Source organism: Aquarana catesbeiana, linkage group LG07, assembly GCF_042186555.1.
Source record: "Aquarana catesbeiana isolate 2022-GZ linkage group LG07, ASM4218655v1, whole genome shotgun sequence".
Taxonomy (NCBI): Eukaryota; Metazoa; Chordata; class Amphibia; order Anura; family Ranidae; genus Aquarana; species Aquarana catesbeiana.
The window spans coordinates 133,305,219-133,330,467 of NC_133330.1; the positions used below are offsets into that span (position 1 = coordinate 133,305,219).

At 41.2% G+C, this 25,249-nt stretch overlaps 1 protein-coding gene across 4 annotated transcripts in view; it reads left to right on the forward strand.

Annotated features, from left to right (window-relative positions):
* CHADL (chondroadherin like) overlaps positions 1-25,249 on the forward strand; it is an 888,529-nt gene that overhangs the window by 252,566 nt on the left and 610,714 nt on the right. For 2 of the 4 annotated variants that reach the window (XM_073592694.1, XM_073592693.1), the window contains exon 2: positions 1,783-2,009. The exons of the other annotated variants lie outside the window; for them this stretch is intronic. In XM_073592694.1, the coding sequence (XP_073448795.1) occupies positions 1,992-2,009 (18 nt within the window). In that variant the 5' untranslated portion in view covers positions 1,783-1,991. The remainder of the gene's footprint in view (positions 1-1,782; positions 2,010-25,249) is intronic. 4 annotated transcript variants of the gene reach the window in all.

Consider the following 25,249-nt stretch of genomic DNA (forward strand, 5'->3'; position numbering starts at 1 on the left):
TATTGATTGACATGTTGGCTGAAAAATTGGGTCTAAAGAGACGGCCATTGGGAAGCAGAATGCTCCGTGCCGCATATATAAACCTGCAAAAATTGCATCGATGGCATGGTCTACTGCCCTTTAAGGATTCATTGAAGGTCTTGGTTTGAGTGTCATAGTGGCTGTGTACCAGGGTGTCCCTGAGGGATCAGGATCGCTTGAAGGTAATTTTAGGGTATGGTTTCAGATGTTTGGCAACTTTTTCGTCTCCCATCAGGAGGTACCAATATTTTTTCATAATCTCTCGTACCTGTCGGTGCTGACTTGAGAACCTGGTGATGAGTCGAACCCCTGGATTGGCCCTTTTCAGTTTGGAGTCATGTATAAGGGAGGTTCTGTTTTGGTTTTTGGCCTTAGGGTAGGCTTTCTTGAGGCATTTGTTGCTGTAGCCACGCTTTTGCAAGTGTGACCACAACAACTTAGCCTCTCTTTCAAAATCAGAGTCTGCACTGCAATTGTGTTTAATTCTCAAATATTGCCCATAGGGCACACTTGTAATGAGAGGGGTGGGGTGGAAGCTGGTAGCGTGGAGCAGGGAATTTCCTGCAGAGGGCTTACGATACAGGGTCATTCCTATGCTCCCATCTTTATTGACTACAATTTGAATATCCAAAAAGGTAAGGTTATGTTGACTGAGCTTAAATGTGAATTTGAGATTGTAGTTATTAGTCTTTAAACTGTCCAGAAATGAAAGAAGTGAATCCTTAGTACCCGACCAAATGAAAAAAATGTCATCAATGAATCTTCTCCACACAGGGATTTGTTCAAAGCAAGTTTGCATGTCATCTCTGAAAAATGTTTGCGCTCCCACCCCCTCAGATACAGGTTGGCATAGGAGGGGGCACATTTGGTCCCCATAGTCACCCCCTGTATCTGGAGGTAGTGGGAGCCACCAAAAAGAAGGATGTTGTTAGAGAGAATAAATAATAACAAATCCAAAATGAATCTGTTATATTGTTTGGGTGCCTCTGGATTTTCAGAAATGAAGCCCTCCACAATATCCACCCCCAAACGATGGGGGATAGAATTGTAGAGGGCTTCCACGTCAAGGGCTACCAACCAAGAGCCCTCAGGAATAAAGATTCCATCAAGGATATGAAGAAGATCATTGGTGTCTTGAAGGTAAGACACCAGTCCCTCGATGTGGGGTCTTAAAAAGTCGTCAGTTAACTGGCTGGCTGTTTCGGTAAGGCAGCCATTCCACGAGATGATAGGACGGTCAGGAGGTTTGGTTGGGTTTTTGCGAATCTTGGGGAAGTGCATACAAGGTCGGTGTTCGAGGGGAAGTGACATTTAAAAATTCCCAGGTCTGTTTATTTATGAGGCTCTTATGATAAGCTGAACCAATCAGATGCTGATAACGAGTAGTCGTTAAGGCAAGATGATTGGATGATACCTTCCGATACCATTCACGATTTTGAACAATGGCCATTACCATGGCTTCATATTGACAGTTGTCCATAACCACCAGGTTTCCACTCTTATCAGAAGGTTTGATCATGATATTTTTGTTTAGTTGTAAGGATTTAAGGGCCTCTATTTGGGAGGGGGTCAAATTTGATTCAGGCAAATGAAAAGAAATGTATTAGGGACAAACTAGCATATGACAACAAGTAGGCCTATAATTGGGCCCAAAATAACAACAAGGGTAGAAGACGTAATAATCAAACATGCCATCCAAGGCAAGCAACCAATGAACCTAATGACTCCGATTCATCTGTTTCCTCTGTTTCTTCTCTACAGGCACAGGAATTCACCCGACTCACTAAATCTCAGGGATCTTCAAATCCCAAACACTTCAAAGAGAACGCACTCGCAGGTACTGTAAGACGCACTCCCAACACCAAAGCACCTATGATCACTCAAGCAGGTGCTGCCAAAAGTTCATCCACTAACGCACCGGGTCACTCTGAATCGATCACAAACATTTGTTTAACAACAGTGCACCAACAATGATTTCCAGCACACAGGTAAGCAATGCTAATGCTAGTCCCTCACAATCAGATTTTCGTCCAGCACCTATTTTCTCTCAACCAGTATCGGAGTCCAAAAAAACAGGGAACCCAGACTTGGGGAATCCCAAACTTCTGAAAACCAATTTGAGGTGATCAATTTGTCCTCTTATCCTCTTTTAGCAGAACAAATCTCTGTGTTGAATCTAGGTTTAACCTTTTGCCCCACGCAAAGGGTGGACAAGTTTGAACTGATCTCAATTTGTTTTCTAAATGTTCAAAATTCTATATGACAAACCTGATATTTCAACACAAAGTCATACTTTGGACAATCCCCTATGGAAGGGCATGTCTATTAATGATATCAAAGCCATGGAGGACCTGATGGAGCTGTGGGAGGAGGGGGGCCATGATGAGACCGATCTCCTTGAGGCTGAAACCTTGGAGCTTGGCCTGGACCCCTCTCCCCCCCACCCCCATCTAGTCCTCCTCCTTTAACCATATCCAAACCCAAAAACTATAAACCTAAATCCCGTAATTTTCCTACTTTACAAGGGAATCCCAATGTATGGGCATTTACAAGCCAAGTGACTAAAGATATCATTGAGACAAAATGGAAAAATTTGTCTGAATCAAATTTGACCCCCTTCCAAATAGAGGCCCTTAAAGTGGTGTTCCAGCCAAAATTATACTTTTTAAATAAACATACCGCTAGAATACACAAGCTTAATGTATTCTAGTAAAGTTAGTCTGTAAACTAAGGTCTGTTTTGTTAGTTTATAGCAGTAGTTTGTCATTTTATAAACTTGCAGCAGGCCGTGGCCATCTTAAGTGTGGGCATCTGAAGCCAGACTGGATCTCATCCTTGATCTCGCACATGCTCAGTGCAGCACAAGCAGTGTAATAGGTTTCAGGTCAGGTTTCCATAGCTACGGCAGTGTCAGAGGAAGTTGCCGCCCCTTCCCAGAAGGCATTGCAAACAGGAAATGATGCGATGGGCCGCGGCCAGGGAGGAGGAAGTGAAAAATGAATACAGCAGATAAACAGTAGGTGCTGAGAAAAAAAATGTAAAAATATCCAATTTGTTTACAGAGCACAGTTTAGTGAGGGATGCTGAAGAGTTGTAAAAGTGGGTGGAACTCCACTTTAAATCCTTACAACTAAACAAAAATATCACGATCAAAACTTCTGATAAGGGTGGAAACCTGGTGGTTATGGACAACTGTCAATATGAAGCCATGGTGATGGCCATTGCTCAAAATCATGAATGGTATCGGAAGGTATCATCCAATCATCTTGCCTTAATGACTACTCGTTATCAGCATCTGATTGGTTCAGCTTATCATAAGGGCCTCATAAATAAACAGACCTGGGAATTTTAAAATGTCACTTCCCCTCGAACACTGACCTTGTATGCACTCCCCAAGATTCACAAAAACACAACCAAACCTCCTAACCACCCCAACGTCTCAGGGAATGGCTGCCTTACCAAAACAGCCAGCCAGTTAATTGATGACTTTTTAAGACCCCACGTCGAGGGACTGGTGTCTTACCTTTAAGACACCAATGATCTTCTTCGTATCCTTGATGGAATCTTTATTCCTGAGGGCTCTTGATTGGTAGCCCTCAACATGGAGGCCCTCTACAATTCTATCCCCAATCGTTTGGGGGTGGATATTGTGGAGGGCTTCATTTCTGAAAATCCAGAGGCACCCAAACAATACAACAGATTCATTTTGGATTTGTTATTATTTATTCTCTCTAACAACATCTTTCCATTTGGCGGCTCCCACTACCTCCAGATACAGGGGATGGCTATGGGGACCAAATGTGCCCCCTCCTATGCCAACCTGTATCTGGGGGGGTGGGAGCACAAACTTTTTTTCAGAGATGACATGCAAACTTGCTTTGAACAAATCCCTGTGTGGAGAAGATTCATTGATGACATTTTTTTCATTTGGTCGGGTACTAAGGATTCACTTCTTTCATTTCTGGACACTTTAAAGACTAATAACTACAATCTCAAATTCACATTTGAGCTCAGTCAATATAACCTTACCTTTTTGGATGTTCAAATTGTAGTCAATGAATATGGGAGCAGAGGAACGACCCTGTATCGTAAGCCCTCTGCAGGGAATTCCCTGCTCCACGCCAGCAGCTCCCACTCCACCCCTCTCATTACAAGTGTAATGAGTGGCTCTGCGTCCACAAGTATTGTGATGACAAACAGAACACTTTTTACAAGGATAATACCCTATCCAATCATGGAACAATGTTGGCCTAATAGGGGGATTGATGATGGATGGTGCAATCTTGCATTTGAGTGAAGGTACACCATGATATATAACCTTGGGTCTCTCAGGTATGATAGGCTCAGGTATCCTATCATTCTTCAAAACCCCCCAATGCTGTTCAAAGATATCCTTAATCTTTTTATGTTGTGTTGAAAGGAAAGACCATTTTAAATTATCACTACCATCTCTATGGGGTTATCAGCCAACAGTAGAGATTGATCGGTATTCAGAACTTTTAAAAAGGTCATTATCAACTTCAACCTGGTTGTATCCTTTATCAAGAAATCTCTCTCTCAGAATGTTAGCTTGGATCTGAAAAGTGTCAGCGTCAGTACAATTCCTACGAAGATGCAGGAATTGACTTTTGGGGACTGAACTTAGCCAGGACATATGGTGGCAGCTATCTGTAGGTTTAAACCCGTTCCTATCAGTAGGTTTGAAGTGAGTACTGAATATGAATTGTTGTTCCGACCTTTCTATCACAAGATCCAGAAAGTTGATCTTAGACAGGCTGGATTGATATGTTAAAATAATACCTCTGCCATTGTCATTAAGGACCAAAAAGAAGTCCTCCAATGCTTCAGAGGTACCAGCCCATAGGAGGAGGACATCGTCTATATATCTGGCCCACAGTTTTAACTGCGGGTTATCCAGGGCATAAACAACGTCCTCCCATTTGGCCATAAAAAGGTTGGCCAAACTGGGAGCAAATTTTGCTCCCATCACCACCCCTTTCAACTGTAAATAAAAACTGCCATCAAACCAAAAGTAATTGTGTTGGGTAGCAAACTCCAATAACTCCAAAATAAACTCAACCTGGGGTGTGGCAAGAGTGGAATCTCTTTTCAAAAACTCTTGTGCAGCCTCCATTACTCTCTGATGTGGAATGCAGTACAAGGATGCCACATCAGCTATGGCCATAAGGTCACCTTCGATGGTAAGTTTAGATAAATGGTTGATCACATCCTTAGTAACCTTAAGATAGGATAGAGTGTTCCTAACTGATGATTGGAGGAAAAAGTCAATGTACTTTCCGATCCTGGAAGTGATGGAATCTATCCCACTTGTGATGGGGTGTCCAGGAGGATGAAGGGGATCTTTGTGGATCTTGGGCAAATAATAAATAATGGGAATTCGTGGGGCCAAAAGGACAAGGAATGATTTTTCTTTATGGTCTAAAATTCTGTAAAATGCTCTAAAATTCGGAAGATAAAAACAATTGCTAACAGTTAGTGCAACAATAAAGTAATGTGTAAAGGGTGCAATACCCTACCAATAAAACCAATCAATATAAAATTTGACAAACTTCCATATAAAACTATGTTAAAGGGAAGTCTGTCCTAAAAAAAAATTAAAAAAGAATAAAATAGCAAAAATCGTTCCTTATAACCTGAAACCCCATATTAAACAAAAATGTGCCAATTAAGCTCTGTTTATAAAAGAGTTGTTATCCCACTCCACATTCAGCTCTTGTGGGTGATGGGTCTGCAACTCATAAATCCAGAAAGTTTCCAATCTGGATACACCTCTAGTATTGGCTCCGCCCCTCCATGAGGCAATGTATCTATCTATGATTAAGGCCTCATACACACGGACGTTTTAACAGCGGCTTTTTTGAGCTTTTTTTGCTGCTTAAGAATGCCACTCCATGTTATTCAATGGGCTCATACACACCATGGCCTTTTTGAGCTGTAACAGGCATGGTCGTTTTTAAGCTCAAAAAAAAAAAACAAGGACCAGCGCATTCTGAGGCTCCAGCGCTAGAGCCTCAGAACACCCCATTCCTTGTCCCGCTGGCCCCACAAATAATGGGAATTTGTGGGGCCAAAGGGACAAGGAATGATTTTTCTTTATCTAACCCCTCCTCTAACCCCTCCCTTTTTAATTCCCCTACTCAGCTGGCCTCAGCTTTAAACATGTTCAAGGATCTTGTATTGAAAGACCTAGCTAAATTACCACCTAAACAGACTTATAATCCCTTACCGGAGTTAGGTCTCAAGTCTTTATGCAATAACAAAGATTTGGTCATTCGCCCCGCCAATAGAGGCGGGGGTATAGTACTACTAGATAAGGCTGACTATATGGGGAAATGTATAACATTCTAAGTGATGGCACTACATATAGTGAACTACCCAGTGACCCAACAACCAAATACAAAAGAGAACGGACAAGTCTCAATGCTAAAGGTTTTGATTCTTTAATTTTAGACCATAAAGAAAAATCGTTCCCTGTCCTTTTGGCCCCACGAATTCCCATTATTTATTATTTGCCCAAGTTCCACAAAGATCCCCTTCATCCTCCTGGACACCCCATCATAAGTGGGATAGATTCCATCACTTCCAGGATTGGAAAGTACATTGACTTTTTCCTCCAACCATCAGTTAGGAACACTCTATCCTATCTTAAGGTTACTAAGGATGAGATCAACTATTTATCTAAACTTACCATCGAAGGTGACCTTATGGCCACAGCTGATGTGGCATCCTTGTACTGCATTCCACATCAGAGAGTAATGGAGGCTGCACAAGAGTTTTTGAAAAGAGATTCCACTCTTGCCACACCCCAGGTTGGGTTTATTTTGGAGTTACTGGAGTTTTCAACCCAACACAATTACTTTTGGTTTGATGGCAGTTTTTATTTACAGTTGAAAGGGGTGGCGATGGGAGCAAAATTAGTTCCCAGTTTGGCCAACCTTTTTATGGCCAAATGGGAGGAGGATGTCGTTTATGCCCTGGATAACCTGCAGTTAAAACTGTGGGCCAGATATATAGAAGACGCCCTCCTCCTATGGGCTGGTACCTCCGAAGCATTGGAGGACTTCTTTTCGCTCCTTAATGACAACGACAGAGGTATTGTTGTAACATATCAATCCAACCTATCTAAAATCAACTTTCTGGATCTCGTGATAGAAAGGTCGGAACAACAATTCATATTCAGTACTCACTTCAAACCTACTGATAGGAATGGGTTTATACCTACAGATAGCTGCCACCATAAGTCAGTCCCCAAAAGTCAATTCCTGCATCATCATAGGAATGGTACTGACGTTGACACTTTTCAGATGCAAGCTAACATTCTGAAAGAGAGATTTCTCGATAAAGGATACAACCAGGTTGAAGTTGATAATGACCTTTTTAAAGTTCTGAATACCAATCGAGCTCTACTGTTGGCTGATAAACCCCAAAGAGACGGTGATAATTTCAAATGGTCTTTCCTTACAAGGTTTTCAACACAACATAAACAGATTAATGATATCTTTGAATGTCATTGGGGGATTTTGAAGAACAATAGGATAACTGGGCCTATCATACCTGAGAGACCCAAGGTTATATATCGTGGTGTACCTTCACTCAAAAGCAAGATTGCACCATCCATCATCAATCCCCCTATTAGACCAACATTTTTCCATGATTGGATAGGGTATTATCCTTGTAAGAAGTGTTCTGTTTGTCATCACAATACTTGTGGACGCAGAGCCACTAAGGAATTTAGATTGACAGTGACTGGCCGGGTTTACACAATTAAACAATTTTGCACATGTGCCAAGACCAGCGTGGTATACCTTCTGACTTGCCCATGCAGCAAGCAATATGTTGGTAGAACCATAAAGTCATTTACAGCCAGACAAAGGAAGGGGAAATAGGGTAAGCAAACCCCAGGACTTTTAAGGTGCTTCTACAATAGGGTAAATAGACATACTAAACGTATCCATAAAAAAGACTTTTATTTTACAATCTATAGAAATAACATAACAAGATTAAAAATATCTCAATATCCACATCCAATTTTGAAAAAAGTAGATAGTTGGAGCAAAAGATACCACTCAATGAATACCACTCAACATGTTTTGCTCAATTTGAGCTTCCTCAGGAGTTTTGGTACAATGTATGGTATACTGGAAATGATAAAGAGACATGGATAAGATATCAAATTACATATGAAAATTACAAAACATTGAATATTTAATATATATATGGATAACATGTCATATGGTGCTATATAGAGCTGAAAGAATCAATAAGTCAAGGAAATCAACAAAAACAGTCAATCAGATAATCTTACCCAGGCTGCCAAAAGTCAAATATGGATTGGATTGATATAGTGATATTACTGATGGACAACATCAGAAATACATAACATCATGTAATTCTCCAAACAAAAGTTCCCATCCGAAATGGCCACAGGAGGACATAGAGTTTACATATCCTTGATAGGAAGATAAAATGAAAAGGTGTAAAGATCAGGTGTCAACCAAGTGATGTAAAGAGACATCAAGTATAAACACCGGACTAACATAGGGAATACCTTTAGGTGGATTAGGGGTAGAATCAAAAATCTTTTGCTGGAGGCAAAAATCCTCATAGCAGATTTGATAGACAATTTGAAGTCCCCGTTGTATAGAGGCCACAGCCAACAGTTAAATAGTTAGTTAAAGAGATCCTAATGTAGTCAAGAGGTGTAGATGCATGGAGAAATATCTGAAATTAAAAAGAATATAGATAATGTGATAATTGAATGAAGTCCAGTATGTGTAAACCACTTAAAAAGAACCCCCAGCGGAGACACATAAAAGACACATACCTGATGTACTGGTTTAATTCATGGCGGCAAGGGGTGGGAGAGAAAGACCCTCTCCCCAAAACAGAAAGCCTACGACAGACGATTGTGGCATGTAGCTGCACTCCTATAGTCCTCCCATCCTGGTGGCGTCTGACATCACAACCGGGATGCGGACGTATAGGGAAGAAGCCGAGGGGAGGGCGTGTGGATTGCGAGTGGAGACAGAGCACTCCATCGTGATGCTGAGAGCGTCACTATCCATGGTGCGCATGCTCCGAATGACGGGATGTGCGGAGCACATCACCATCACAACAAAGGCCAACAGCGCCATCTTTGAAAAGGGAAAGGTATATATAGAGAATGAGTACTAGTACTATTATTTATAAGAAGTGTAGCAAATTGGCAACACGCTCATTACAATCAGGGAATTGATTCAATCTGTGCAATGTGCACAGATTGCACATTTGCACTTTTTATATACACAGTATTTTTTTTATGGTGTGTCATAATTATTCATCGTTATTTATATTTATTTCTAACCCTATTTATTTGCACATTGGTCCCATGTTTTATTAGTGTGCACTTTATTATTGTGCTTTGTTTGATCCAATTTATTTATAGAAAATTACCATTTATTTTCACTTAATATTAGAGACATTCTTTTTTCTCCTGGACATTAATTATCACCCGTTGCGAGGCTCCACTAGTGGCCAGTTTGGAAGTGGGGTATTTGTATTCATTCTTTGATGCAACAATGGTTCGTCATAACCTTTGGTTACACAATGTGATGGAAGATTAATATTTAGACACAATTATTATTTGGAGTTTCCGTTATGAATCTCCATTATACTTGGTTGCTTTACAATTTTAGTTGAGTCTATTAGTTTCATTTATTATATTTTTTAGTAAGCGCCACATATTTTATCACTCCTTATATCAGCTTGTCATAGTCACCTCCTCTGTCTCCAGGAGGGATATGCTCTAAGGCAAAAAAATGCATTTTACTACTATCAAAGTTGTGATGTAGGCCGATATGCCGACTTATCGGAGTTTCCATTCTTTTTTTATGTATCAGGGAGACATGGTCCCTGATACAGCAAAAAAAGGGTTGTTTGGTCTTACCAATGTAAAACATTTGGCATTAACATTGCATGATGTATACAATGCCTATCGATTGACATGTTACTGCAAAATTGGGTTTGAATAAACGGCCATTAGGAAGAAAAATGCATCGTGCAGCATGAATAAATCCGAAAAAGTTGTATTTATGACACGGTCTGCTGCCTTTTTTCGATTCCCCTGGGATCTTAGTTTGAGGATTATGGTGACTGTGTACCATGGTATCCTTAAGGGATCGGGATCGCCTAAAGGTAATCTCAGGGTACGGTTTGAGATGTTTGGAGACTTTTTCGTCCCCCATCAAAAGGTGCCTATACTTTTTCATGATGTCCCGCACCTGTCGATGCTGACCCAAAAATCTGGTGATCAATCGAACACCAGGGTTTGCTTTGTTGGATTTTGGGTCATGTATAAGGGAGGTTTTATTCTGATTCTTGGCCTTAATGTAGGCTTTCTTAAGGCATTTGTTGCTGTAGCCATGTTGTTGCAAACGTGACCGCAGCAACTTAGCTTCCTTTTCAAAATCCGAGTCTGCACTGCAATTTCATTTTAGTCTCAAGTATTGCCCATAGGGCACACTTGCTACAAGAGGTGCAGGGTGGGAGCTGGTGGCATGGAGTAGGGAGTTGCCAGCAGAGGGTTTTTGATAAAGGGTTGTTCCTATGCTACCGTCTTCATTGACCAGGATATGAGCATCCAAGAAGGTCAATTACTGTTGGCTAAGCTCAAATGTAAATTTTAAATTGTATTGATTGATTTTTAAGCTGTCAAGGAACAAAAGAAGAGTATCCTTGGTTCTTAGCCAAACAAAGAAAATGTCATCAATAAAACGTCTCCAGACAGGGATCTGTTCAAAGTAGGGTTGCATGTCATCCCTGGAAAAAAGGTTCCGCTCCCACCCCCCGATACAGGTTGGCATAAGAGGGGGCACATTTGGTCCCCATAGCCACCCCCTGTATCTGGAGGTAGTGGGAGCTCCCAAACATAAAAATGTTGTTTGAAAGAATAAAGAAGAGCAAATCCAAAATAAATCTATTGTACTGCTTGGGTGCCTCAGGGTTTTCAGAAATGAAGCCCTCCACAACATCCACCCCCAACTGATAGGGGATAGAGTTGTAGAGGGCCTCCACATCAAGGGCCACCAGCCAGGCACCCCTAGGGATAGAGATCCCATCAAGGATCCTGAGAAGGTCACTGGCGTCTTGTAGGTAGGATACAAGTCCCTCAACATGTGGTCTTAAAAAGTCGTTGATTAATTGACTAGCTTTTTCGGTAAGGTAACCATTCCCAGAAACTATGGGATGACCCGGGGGGGGGTTAGGGTTTTTATGAATCTTGGGGAGTGCATACAGATTTGATGTTCGAGGGGAAGTAACATTAAGGAATTCCCAAGATTTCCTGTTGATAAGGCCTTTGTGATAGGCCGAACCAATAAGATGTTGATAACGGGTAGTTGTTAAGGTAAGATGGTTCGGGGATACCTTACGATACCAATCCGGGTTTTGGACAATGGCCATGACCATAGATTCATATTGGTAATTGTCCATGATCACTAGATTTCCACCCTTATTAGAGGGCTTGATGGTTATATTTTTGTTTTGCTGTAGTGATCTTAAAGCCTCTATTTGAGAGGAAGTTAGATTTGATTGGGACAGGTCTCTCAATTTTGTCTTGGTAATTTCTTTGGTCACTTGATTTGTAAAGGCCCATACATTGGGATTCCCTTGTAAGGTTGGAAATGCGCGAGATTTGGGTTTATAATCTTTGGGTTTGGAAATGATTGAAGAAGAGGGAGAAGAAGAAGGTGAGGGAGGAGAGGGGTCCGGACTGGACCAGAGACCCTCGGCCTCAAGAAAATCGGTCTCGTCCAAACCACCCTCCTCCAACAACTGCATCAAATCCTCCATGCCCTTAATATCCCCAATGGTCATGCCTTTACAGAGGGGATTATCCAGATTATCATTCTATATTGATTTTTCAGGCCTATCGTACAAAATTTTGAACATGAATTTACGAGAAAATAAATTAAGGTCTTTAATTCATTCAAATTTGTCCACCCTTTGCGTAGGGAAAAAGGGGAGACTAAGACCCAAAACAGAAATTTGTTCTGCTGAAAGAGGATAGGAAGACAAATTTATTACCTCGAATTGGCTTTCAATGGTTTGGGGTTTAAAGGATCCGTGTTCCCTGTCTTTCTTGGGTCCAGTACCAACTGGGAAAAAATAGGTGCTGGACGAAAATCCGATTGTGAGGAAATGAGGTTTGCATTCCTTACCTGCGTACTGGAAACAGGTGTTTGTGAGATGTTGGTGAAGCTGGTGCTGGTAGTTGATTCAGAGTGACCCGGTGCATTAGTGGATAGAATTTTGGCACTGCCTGCCCAAGCAATCATAGGTGCTTTAGTGTTAGGGGTACATCTTACGGTGCTTGTAAGTGCATTATCTTTGGCATTTTTGGGGTTCATAGATCCCTGAATTTTGGTGATTCTAGTGAAGTCCTGTGCCTGTGAGGAGGAAACAGGAAACAGATGAATCAGAATCATTAGGTTCACTGGTAAGTTGCCTAGGCTGACGTGTTTTGTTAGTACGTCTTCTGCCCTTATTGTTAGTTTGAGCCCAATTATAGAACTGCTTGTTATCCAAGGACAGCTTATTCCTGACAAATTTCTTTTCCTTAGTTTTCAAAATTTCTGCAACATAGATTTCAAGATTGGCTTTTAGGGTGCTTTCCTGTGCAGGAAAAAGCCCATCCGAGGTGATAGTTTGATTTGTCTTCCTATAATTTTTCAATTTCTTTATCTAATGATGTTAGTTCAGTGGTATAATGAAGTTCCATCATTTTCATGGACCATAGCTGAAGATTTTCTTCCCATTCCAACTTGAACTCAGGTTCTAATTGGGTAATGGTAGGGAAGATTCGTATCCTCAAACCCCATGGGGAGATATTGTCTTCAGTATATTTGGCAAAATACCATTTGTTTCAGAACAGTCTCAATTTCTTCTTGAGCATGCGCTGAAGTCTCTGAAGTCTGAAGTATCGATCCATAGAGATACCACCACTAGCCGCATTCTGGGACCTATGAATATGATCCATAAGGTCATCGAAGGCATTCCCACAATAGTTGGCCGTAATGACCACAACAATTTGGAGAAAAAAAAAAAAGAAGAAATAGATTAGACAAAATAATATATACGAATACAGATAAACATGTTTGCCTACTGATCAAGGTACATCATGAGGTAATGATTATAACAGTTTGATGATTGTGGCTGCCCTCGAGCAGTGACGGGTTGGTAACACCCAAACAAATATTCAAAACAATGATAAGGGCAGACACATCAAACTTAGCACCCCATCCCATATAAATTTGAGACAAAGGAAGGAGAAATAGGGTAAGCAAACCCTGGTACTTTTAAGGTGCTTCTACAATAGAGTAAATAGACATACTAAACGTATCCATAAAAGAGATTTTTATTTTACAATTGATAGAAATAACATAACAAGATTAAAAATATGTCAATATCCACATCCAATTTTGAATAAAGTAGATAGTTGGAGCAAAAGATACCACTCAATGAATACCACTCAACATGTTTTGCTCAATTTTCACTCTCCCACCCCTTGCCGCCATGAATTAAACCAGTACATCAGGTATGTGTCTTTTATGTGTCTCCCCTGGGGGTACTTTCTAAGTGGTTTACACATACTGGACTTCATTCAATTATCACATTATCTATATTCTTTTTACTTTCAGATGTCTCTCCATGCATCTATACCTCTTGACTACATTAGGATCTCTTTAACTATTTAACTATTGGCTGTGGCCTCTATACAACGGGGACTTCAAATTGTCTATCAAATCTGCTATGAGGATTTTTGCCTCCAGCAAAAGATTTTTGATTCTACCCCTAATCCACCTAAAGGTATTCCCTATGTTAGTCCGGTGTTTATACTTGATGTCTCTTGACATCACTTGGTTGACATCTGATCTTTACACCTTTTCATTTTATCTTCCTATCAAGGATATGCAAATTCTATGTCCTCCTGTGGCCATTTCGGACGGGAACTTTTGTTTGGAGAAACTTACCTGATGTTATGTATTTCTGATGTTGTCCGTCAGTAATATCACTATATCAATCCAATCCATATTTGACTTTTGGCAGCCTGGGTAAGATTATCTGATTGATTTCCTTGACATACTGATTCTTTCAGCTCTATATAGCACCATATGACATGTTATCCGTATATATATTAAATATTGAAAGTTTTGTAAGTTTCATATGTAATTTGATATCTTATCCATGTCTCTTTATCATTTCCAGTATACCATACATTGTACCAAAACTACTGAGGAAGCTCAAATTGAGCGAAACATGTTGAGTGGTATTCATTGAGTGGTATCCAACTATCTACTTTTTTTCAAAATTGGATGTGGATAGTATAATATTTTTAATCTTGTTATGTTATTTCTATCAATTGTAAAATAAAAATCTTTTTTATGGATACGTTTAGTATGTCTATTTACCCTATTGTAGAAGCACCTTAAAAGTCCCGGGGTTTGCCTACCCTATTTCCCCTCCCTTTGTCTCAAATTTATATGGGATCTGGTGCTAAGTTTGATGTGTCTGCCCTTATCATTGTGTTGGTCATTTACAGCCAGAGTTACTGGGAATATTAATTGAATTAATCTGGGGAGTACCAAACATACAGTTCCACGACATTACCGACATCATGGTCGTGACCCAACAGGAAATTTTTAATCACAGATAGATACATTGCCCCGTGGAGGGGCGGAGCCAATACTAGAGGTGTATACAGATTGGAAACTGTCTACATTTATGAGTTGCAGACCCATCACCCACAAGGGCTGAATGTGGAGTGGGATATCAACTCTTTTATAAACAGAGCTTAATTGGAACATTTTTGTTTAATATGGGGTTTCAGGTTATAAGGAACAATTTTTGCTATTTTATTCTATTTTAATTTTTTTTTAGGACAGACTTCCCTTCAACATAGTTTTCTATGGAAGTTTATCACATTTTATATTGGTTTTATTGTTGGGGTATTACACCCTTTACACATTACTTTATTGTTGAACTGTTAGCAATTGTTTTTTATCTTCCGGGTATGGGTTATTATTATGTCCATATTTCGGGTTAATTTTAGTCCAACAGGATTGCTAGTGTTGACTCCATTCTATGCTGAAGCCGTAATTTGGTATATTTATGGTTAATAAATAATACCACTCCCGGAGGCTGTCTTATTATATTATTAGATGTGGTTCCGATGCTGACTTGGGCTCGCCCCTCACAGCGAGGCTTGGTTGTCAGTGCTGGAGCCACATGTCTTTTGCCGATTGGTCCAAGGACGGTGCGTGACTGGCGGTGATGACTAGGGATGAGCCGAACACCCCCCCCGGTTTGGTTCACACCAGAACCTGCGAACGGACCAAAAGTTCACGCAAACTTTAGAACCCCGTTAAAGTTTATGGGATTTGAACGTTCAAAATCAAAAGTGCTAATTATAAAGGCTAATATGCAAGTTATTGTCCAAAAAAGGGTTTAGGAACCCGGGTCCTGTCCCGGGGGACATGTATCAATGCAAAAAAAAGTTTTAAAAACTGACGTTTTTTCGGGAGCAGTGATTTTAATGATGCTTAAATTGAAAAAAAAAAGTGAAATATTCCTTTAAATATAGTAGCTGGGGGGTGTCTATAGTATGCCTGTGAAGTGGCACATGTTTCCTGTGTTTAGAACTGTCCCTGCACAAAATGACATTTCTAAAGGAAAAAAAAAGTCATTTAAAACTGCTTGCGGCTTTAATGTAATGTCTGGTCCCGGCAATATGGATGAGAATCATTGAGAAAAATGGCATGGGTACCCCCCAGCCCATTACCAGGCCCTTTGGGTCTTGTATGGATATTAAGGGGAACCCCGCACCCAAATTAAAAAAAGGAAAGGCGTAGGGCCCCCAGGCCCTATATACTCTGAACAGCAGTATACAGGCGGTGCAAAGACAGGGACTGTAGGTTTGTTGTTAAGTAGAATCTGTTTGTAATTTTGAACTGGTACACTTTTAAAATGTAGCTCCAGCCAAAAAATCTATTTTTAAGGTTTTTGGAAAACATAGGGAAGGGTTATCACCCCTGTAACATTTGTTTTCCTGTCTGTGCACCTCTTCAGAAGATTTCCCTCACAACACTGCAACCCCTCACAGATACTCTAGTTGTAGCGCAGGAATGAGCCCTGCTGCAAAGTATTGCATCAAAAATTGTAATTACACGACCCTGTTAAACGGGCTGAAAAATTGGGCTTTGGCCACTGGTGGCGGCGCCCAGAACCAAAAATGTTCTTACAAGCTATCAGCATGACCATTGAGGAGGAAGCGGATAGTCACTCAGCATAACAGGATAGTCACTCAGCATCAGCATAGGCAGTCTTGAAGGGATCTGACATTTTAAAAAAAAATATTCGGTTACATCAGCATCAGGTAACTGGTGGTGATCCAAGACTGATTCATTTTTATGAAGGTCAGTCGATCGTCCGAGTCGGTGGACAGGCGCACCCTGTGATCGGTTACAAAGCCTCCAGCAGCACTGAATGTGCATTCCGAAAGAACGCTGGATGCAGGACAGGTCAGTAGCTCAATTGCATACTGTGCAAGCTCTGGCCAGTGATCCATCCTCAAGACTCAGTAACCCAGAGGATTTTCGATGGGAAAGGTGTCCAAGTCTAATCTTGCCCCTATTTATTCCTGCACCATATGAATCAGACGCTGGCAATGGTTGCTGGAACTGATCATACCTTGGGGCTGCGGACTAAAAAATTGTCTGAACGCATCGGTCAGATGGCCACCTTCTTCACCGCTCCTTCTGTGACTGACTGAAGCCTCAGCAACACGTTGTCCAGGAGGACAAGGAAATTGTAACCACCCAGGCTCTGGAAACGCATTGCACAAAACTTTCTGCAAGGCTTCCCGAAGATTTTTCATCCTCTGCTCCCTCTGCAATGGCAAGATAAGGTCCGCAACCTTACCCTTGTAACGTGGATAAAGGAGGGTTGCCAGCCAATAATGATCCCTCTTGCAGGATCAGGGAGGCCATGCAGCGTAGTTTTTGCTGAGGCATTCGGTCCGGAGTCCTCTGGGTCACTAAGGACAACATGATCTGCAGCCACTTCTTCCCAGCCACATACCTTGCAGACTGCTGCTGATGCTGAGTGCTAGGCTCCACCTCCATGCTGACAGTCTTCCTCCTCCTCCTCGTCCTCTTCCTGTGTGATTGGCGGTCATGCAGGAACACTGTCTGGATAAAGGGGTCCTTGAGAGGTAAGGAAGTCCTCCTCTTCCTGCCTCTGTTCTGCCTCAATCACCCTGTCTATTATTCCATGCAGCGTATGCTCCAACAGGTGGACAAGAGGGACAGTGTCACTGATGCATGCACTGTCACTGCTCACCATCCTTGTGGCCTCCTGAAAAGGTGACAGGACAGTGCATGCATCCCTGATCATGGCCCATTGGCGTGGGGGAAAAAAAAAAGCTCCCCTGACCCTGTCCTGGTGCCTTAGTCGCACATGTATTCATTGATGACCCTCTGCTGCGTGTGCAAAGGCCCATAATGTTCGCAATTCGACGAACAACCGAACAGGCGATGTTCGAGTCGAACATGGGTTCGACTCAAACTTGAAGCTCATCCTTAGTGATGACGTCCTTTCGCCTCCTTTATAGTGAGGCTTGGTTGCCGTGGCTGTGGTCAAGTGGATTGGTCCAGGAAACGGATGTTATGACATCCAGCCTCGTTTTCATAGCGAGGCTTGTTTGTCAGATTGTAATTTACATTGTCCGCCGCTGCGAGAATTACACATCTTACTGTATTTGATGAGGCCTATTTATGTATGTAACATCTTCATTGACTGTTTCTCGTTAATTCCCTTCTGGGATCGAGATAGGAAGACAGGAAGTGACGTCATGCGGTGCCATTTCTGGTGTCAGGCATATTCTGGGGTCATCATTTCTATTTAAGCGATGTTGTTGTGGGGAGTCCACACTCCAGATAACGACTGTTTAGTCGAAACGCGTTGGGTGGCCCTTCCTGTATACATCGCTTTTGTATGTGCACAAGTTAAATTACGTTCTTCCAAATGTGAGTGTTCATTTTATTACTATATTAAAATACTACTTTTTAAATGGTATCACGCTATGTCAGCTTTTTTTATTGCATGATGCATGTTATGTTGTACCAAGCCTCTACCCTCCACATGATGTTTTGGGGCCCATATTCCATATCCCATTGACGTTTTGATGCTGATCAACTGATGTGGTTCCAGGACCAGCTGTCTCCACTGGGTTCATTTAACCTGATAAGCCTTTAGGACTTGGGTGGTATACGCCTCCCCAAGTCACTGCGATCTCGTAAGCCTCGTCCTACCTATGGTGGTGGTGTTTCTGGCTAGCTTCCCATCTTAAGGGTCACAACGGTGGTTGGATTTCCACATATGTCTGCTGGATCACATATATATTTAAATTTTTCCATTTTTACTTTCATGGTTTGGACTTTGTGGTGTAGGCACTACACTAGCACAGTTACATTCCACCTCACCTTTCTCCGGTGGATTTATATTATATTATTGTTTGAGTTATTACCAATCATAGGTGTTTATGTAAAATATTACACTTTTGTTTGCCTTTTGTAATGTGAGCACATATGCCAGATGATTTTGAAAAACTGTGACTGGTATAGGCCCTATTCGATCAAGTAAAGAAATATTGTAGGAATGTGTAACGACACCCCGAGTATGAAAGGGGTTAAAGCCGTTTAGGACATTCCATTTCCGAACACAAAGGCAGATACCGAACAAGAAACCCATACGAATAATTCTCCCCCAAGTATGAGACGAGGCTCTGTATTGATGGTCAAACAGGAATCAGACCACACCAGTCTTGGAGTACAACAGGAATACCCTTTTATTGGAGGTTTCACACAAATATATACAGCAGGATGACAAACTGTAACCAGAAACCTAATTAACCTAACCTAACATGAGCTAATTATCTAATCCTTTAGACAGCCTAAGTGACTAAGAGACATGACCTTTAGGACAGACTTGCCATCTTTAAGCTCAGAAGACACAATCAACATTATCAACACAGAACTCCGTCATACAATAGCAAGGTTAATTAGCACAAACAACAATGGGTGAAATACTCTTAGAAGCAGACAACAGGAGAGTTCATTAGCACACCTAATAATACGTGAAAGGAAAACTGACAAGATTAACACGATTTACTTATCCAGACAAAAGCAACATCGTTAAGCAATAGACGGTCGGTCTCTTACATTGAACTTCCTGGAATGCCCATATTAGGAGTTATTCTTCCTGGCCATAGACCTCACAGTGTACAGGGAATAAAATCTTCATATTTATTGAGAGATATTATTAATGAATATTACTGTCCCATTTGAAGTAATCCAAGCATATTCTCAGGGTTCATTGTTTTCTTGGTCACCCTTTGCCCAAAAGGGACTCCCATCACATGGCTCCCTCCTCCCCCGGCAGACCCGGCTTGATCCTTCTCGGGTCAACTTAAGGATGTCCGGAACTAGGAGGCCGGAGTGACATCTATCTGTTTGCCGGGACAACCCATCAGCATTGCCATTTTGGTTACCGGGTCGGTAGCTGATGGTGAAATTGTAAGGTTGCAGGGCTAAGCTCCACCGCAGCAACCTGCCATTGTCTCCTGAGACCCGGTTAAGCCAGACCAATGGGTTGTGGTCAGTGACTAATGAAAATTCCTGTTTGTACAAATAAGGGTTCAACTTTTTAAGGGCCCAGACCAGGGCCAAGCACTCTTTCTCCACTGCCGCATAGCTCACTTCCTGGGGTAATAGCTTTCTGCTGAGGTATGCGACAGGGTGTTCTCCTCCATTCTCCCCGATTTGGCTCAGCACAGCCCCCAGTCCAAACATGGAAGCATTGGTGTGGACAAGGAAATGTTTGTTAGGTACTGGGGCATTTACAAGTACTTGCTTGAGGGCTAGAAACGCAGCTTCACAAGCTGGAGACCACATGACCTACTTAAGAGAGAATGTAGGTGTGGCACTGTTCTAATTAGAAAGTATTTAGTTTGCACCTGTTCTGGTGATCCTGCTGTGTTACACCCTCTAAGTATGTGAAACCAACTAAGAAAAGCGAAAAATGAAAAAAGATATGCCAAAGGGATATACAGAAGGATATTTCTGGCAGTATACAGTGGGGACGGAAAGTATTCAGACCCCCTTAAATTTTTCACTCTTTGTTATATTGCAGCCATTTGCTAAAATCATTTAAGTTAATTTTTTTCCTCATTAATGTACACATGGCACCCCATATTGACAGAAAAATACAGAATTGTTAGTGGGAATGCTTTAGCAGCCCCACTATTGTTATTCATTTTTTTACTTAGTGGGACTGCTATTCGATTTTATTTATTTTTATTATTATTAGTGGGACTGCTTTAGCAGTCCCACTATTGTTATTCGATTGTATTTATTTTTATCCTTTAATTTTATTCCGTACGTTTTTTGGCTCTGCGTAACTTCTGCATACTTTCAGCTATTAAAACCATTCAACTATTAAATGTTCGTCTCTTTCAGCTGATGATGGGACTTTTTCAACTTTTTTCTACTATTTATACTTTTTAAAATATTAAGCTTTTTAACACTTTTTTTTAACATTGAAGTCAATTGGAGCATGCTTCAGATCCTTAAAATCTTCTTCTGCTCCCAAAAGTTTCAGCTCCTTCATACTTTCACCTACAGACGCCAAACAAACTTTAAAATGTTCACAAAATTCACAAAAATGTTCACAAAATATTCAGCTATCTGGCTATATCTTTTCAGTTTGATATCTTTTACAGTTTTTGTGAAAAAGCTTTTTGTTTAGTGGTCATTTCAGGAAATTTTTGCCATTAAATAGAGTGTACTGTGTTGCTTTTGTTGCCATGGTTACCAAAGCTTCTGTTATACACAGGGGGGGAGGTGGCTGGAGCATCTCAGCTCTGATTACAGAGCCCGGGGGAGGGGACAGACACACCATGTACTGATTTATAATAGAGGAATATGATGGGCAGTTTTGATGGGGCAATTCTGATGGGGCAGTTTTGATGGTGGCAATATGATGGGTCAATTCTGATGGGGCAGTTTTGATTGTGGCAATATGATGGGGACAATTTTAATGGAGCAGTTTTAAAGGTGGCAATATGATGGGGCAGTTTTGATGGTGATGGGGCAGTTTTGATGGTGATGGGGCAGTTTTGATGAGACAATTCTGATGGGGCAGTTTTGATGGTGGCAATATGATGGGGCAGTTTTGATAGGGCAATTCTGATGGGGCAGTTTTGATGGGACAATTCTGATGGGGCAGTTTTGATGGGGCAATTCTGATGGGGCAGTTTTGATGGGGCAATTCTGATGGGGCAGTTTTGATGGGGCAATTCTGATGGGGCAGTTTTGATGGGGCAATATGATGGGGACAATTTTAATGGAGCAGTTTTAAAGGTGGCAGTTTTGATGGTGGCAATATGATGGGGCAGTTTTGATGGTGGCAATATGATGGGGCAGTTTTGATGGGGCAATTCTGATGGGGCAGTTTTGATGGTGGCAATTCTGATGGGGCAGTTTTGATGGTGGCAATTCTGATGGGGCAGTTTTGATGGTGGCAATATGATGGGGCAGTTTTGATGGAGCAATTCTGATGGGGCAGTTTTGATGGTGGCAATATGATGGGGCAGTTTTGATGGGGCAATTCTGATGGGGCAGTTTTGATGGTGGCAATATGATGGGGCAGTTTTGATGGCAATATGATGGAGGCAGTTTTGATGGCGGACATTTTACCAGTTCAGCTATTCAGCATTCCCACGCATTTTCCCCAGGAAATGCATTTTCTAGTTTTTATTTCTTTATTTCTTTATTGTTCCGTATGTTTTTTTGCTCTGCGTAACTTCTGCATACTTTCAGCTATTAAAACCATTCAACTATTAAATGTTCGTCTCTTTCAGCTGATGATGGGACTTTTTCAACTTTTTTCTACTATTTATACTTTTTAAAATATTAAGCTTTTTAACACTTTTTTTTAACATTGAAGTCAATTGGAGCATGCTTCAGATCCTTAAAATCTTCTTCTGCTCCCAAAAGTTTCAGCTCCTTCATACTTTCACCTACAGACGCCAAACAAACTTTAAAATGTTCACAAAATTCACAAAAATGTTCACAAAATATTCAGCTATCTGGCTATATCTTTTCAGTTTGATATCTTTTACAGTTTTTGTGAAAAAGCTTTTTGTTTAGTGGTCATTTCAGGAAATTTTTGCCATTAAATAGAGTGTACTGTGTTGCTTTTGTTGCCATGGTTACCAAAGCTTCTGTTATACACAGGGGGGGAGGTGGCTGGAGCATCTCAGCTCTGATTACAGAGCCCGGGGGAGGGGACAGACACACCATGTACTGATTTATAATAGAGGAATATGATGGGCAGTTTTGATGGGGCAATTCTGATGGGGCAGTTTTGATGGTGGCAATATGATGGGTCAATTCTGATGGGGCAGTTTTGATTGTGGCAATATGATGGGGACAATTTTAATGGAGCAGTTTTAAAGGTGGCAATATGATGGGGCAGTTTTGATGGTGATGGGGCAGTTTTGATGGTGATGGGGCAGTTTTGATGAGACAATTCTGATGGGGCAGTTTTGATGGTGGCAATATGATGGGGCAGTTTTGATAGGGCAATTCTGATGGGGCAGTTTTGATGGGACAATTCTGATGGGGCAGTTTTGATGGGGCAATTCTGATGGGGCAGTTTTGATGGGGCAATTCTGATGGGGCAGTTTTGATGGGGCAATTCTGATGGGGCAGTTTTGATGGGGCAATATGATGGGGACAATTTTAATGGAGCAGTTTTAAAGGTGGCAGTTTTGATGGTGGCAATATGATGGGGCAGTTTTGATGGTGGCAATATGATGGGGCAGTTTTGATGGGGCAATTCTGATGGGGCAGTTTTGATGGTGGCAATTCTGATGGGGCAGTTTTGATGGTGGCAATTCTGATGGGGCAGTTTTGATGGTGGCAATATGATGGGGCAGTTTTGATGGAGCAATTCTGATGGGGCAGTTTTGATGGTGGCAATATGATGGGGCAGTTTTGATGGGGCAATTCTGATGGGGCAGTTTTGATGGTGGCAATATGATGGGGCAGTTTTGATGGCAATATGATGGAGGCAGTTTTGATGGCGGACATTTTACCAGTTCAGCTATTCAGCATTCCCACGCATTTTCCCCAGGAAATGCATTTTCTAGTTTTTATTTCTTTATTTCTTTATTGTTCCGTATGTTTTTTTGCTCTGCGTAACTTCTGCATACTTTCAGCTATTAAAACCATTCAAATATTAAAATGTTCGTCTTTCAGCTGATGATGGGACTTTTTCAACTTTTTTTCTACCATTTATACTTTTTAAAATATTAAGCTTTTTATCACTTTTTTTTAACATTGAAGTCAATGGGAGCATGCTTCAGATTCTTAAAATCTTCTTCCGCTCCCAAAAGTTTCAGCTCCTTCATACTTTCACCTACAGACGCCAAACAAACTTTAAAATGTTCACAAAATATTCAGCTATCTGACTATATCTTTTCAGTATGATATCTTTTACAGTTTTTGTGAAAAAGCTTTTTGTTTAGAGGTCATTTCAGGAAATTTTAGCCATTAATCAGTGTACGGTGTTGCTTTTGTTGCCATGGTTACCAAAGCTTCTGTTATACACAGGGGGGAGGTGGCTGGCGTATCTCAGCTCTGATTACAGAGCCCGGGGGAGGGGACAGACACACCATGTACTGATTTATAATAGAGGAATATGATGGGGCAGTTTTGATGGGGCAATTCTGATGGGGCAGTTTTGATGGTGGCAATTCTGATGGGGCAGTTTTGATGGTGGCAATATGATGGGGCAGTTTTGATGGAGCAAATCTGATGGGGCAGTTTTGATGGTGGCAATATGATGGGGCAGTTTTGATAGGGCAATTCTGATAGGGCAGTTTTGATGAAGCAATTCTGATGGGGCAGTTTTGGTGGTGGCAATATGATGGGGCAATTTTGATAGGGCAATTCTGATGAGGCAGTTTTGATGGTGGCAATATGATGGGGCAGTTTTGATGGGGCAATTCTGATGAGGCAGTTTTGATGGTGGAAATATGATGGGGCAGTTTTGATGGGGACAATTTTAATGGGGCAAATTTTGATGGGGCAATTCTGATGGGGCAGTTTTGATGGCAATATGATGGGGCAGTTTTTATGGTGGCAATATGATGGGGCAGTTTTCATGGTAGCAATATGATGGGGCAGTTTTCATGGTGCAATTCTGATGGGGCAGTTTTGATGGTGGCAATATGATGGGGCAGTTTTGATGAGGCAATTCTGATGGTGGCAATATGATGGGGCAGTTTTGATGGGGACAATTTTGATGGGGCAATTCTGATGGGGCAGTTTTGATGGCAGTATGATGGGGCAGTTTTGATGGGGGCCGTTTTAGCAATTCAGCTATTCAGCATTCCCACGCATTTTCCCCAGGAAATGCATTTTCTAGTTTCTTTATTATTCCATACGTTTTTTGGCTCTGCGTAACTTCTGCATACTTTCAGCTATTAAAACCATTCAACTATTAAAATGTTCGTCTCTTTCAGCTGATGATGGGACTTTTTCAACTTTTTTCTACCATTCATACTTTTTAAAATATTAAGCTTTTTATCACTGTTTTTTAACATTGAAGTCAATGGGAGAATGCTTCAGATTCTTAAAATCTTCTTCCGCTCCCAAAAGTTTCAGTTCCTTCATACTTTCACCTACAGACGCCAAACAAACTTTAAAATGTTCACAAAATACTCAGCTATCTGGCTATATCTTTTCAGTTTGATATCTTTTACAGTTTTTGTGAAAAAGCTTTTTGTTTAGAGGTCATTTCAGGAAATTTTAGCCATTATTCAGAGTGTACTGTGTTGCTTTTGTTGCCATGGTTACCAAAGCTTCTGTTATACACAGGGGGGGAGGTGGCTGGAGCATCTCAGCTCTGATTACAGAGCCCGGGGGAGGGGACAGACACACCATGTACTGATTTATAATAGAGGAATATGATGGGGCAGTTTTGATGGGGCAATTCTGATGGGGCAGTTTTGATGGTGGCAATATGATGGGGCAGTTTTGATAGGGCAATTCTGATGGGGCAGTTTTGATGGTGGCAATATGATGGGGCAGTTTTGATGGGGTAA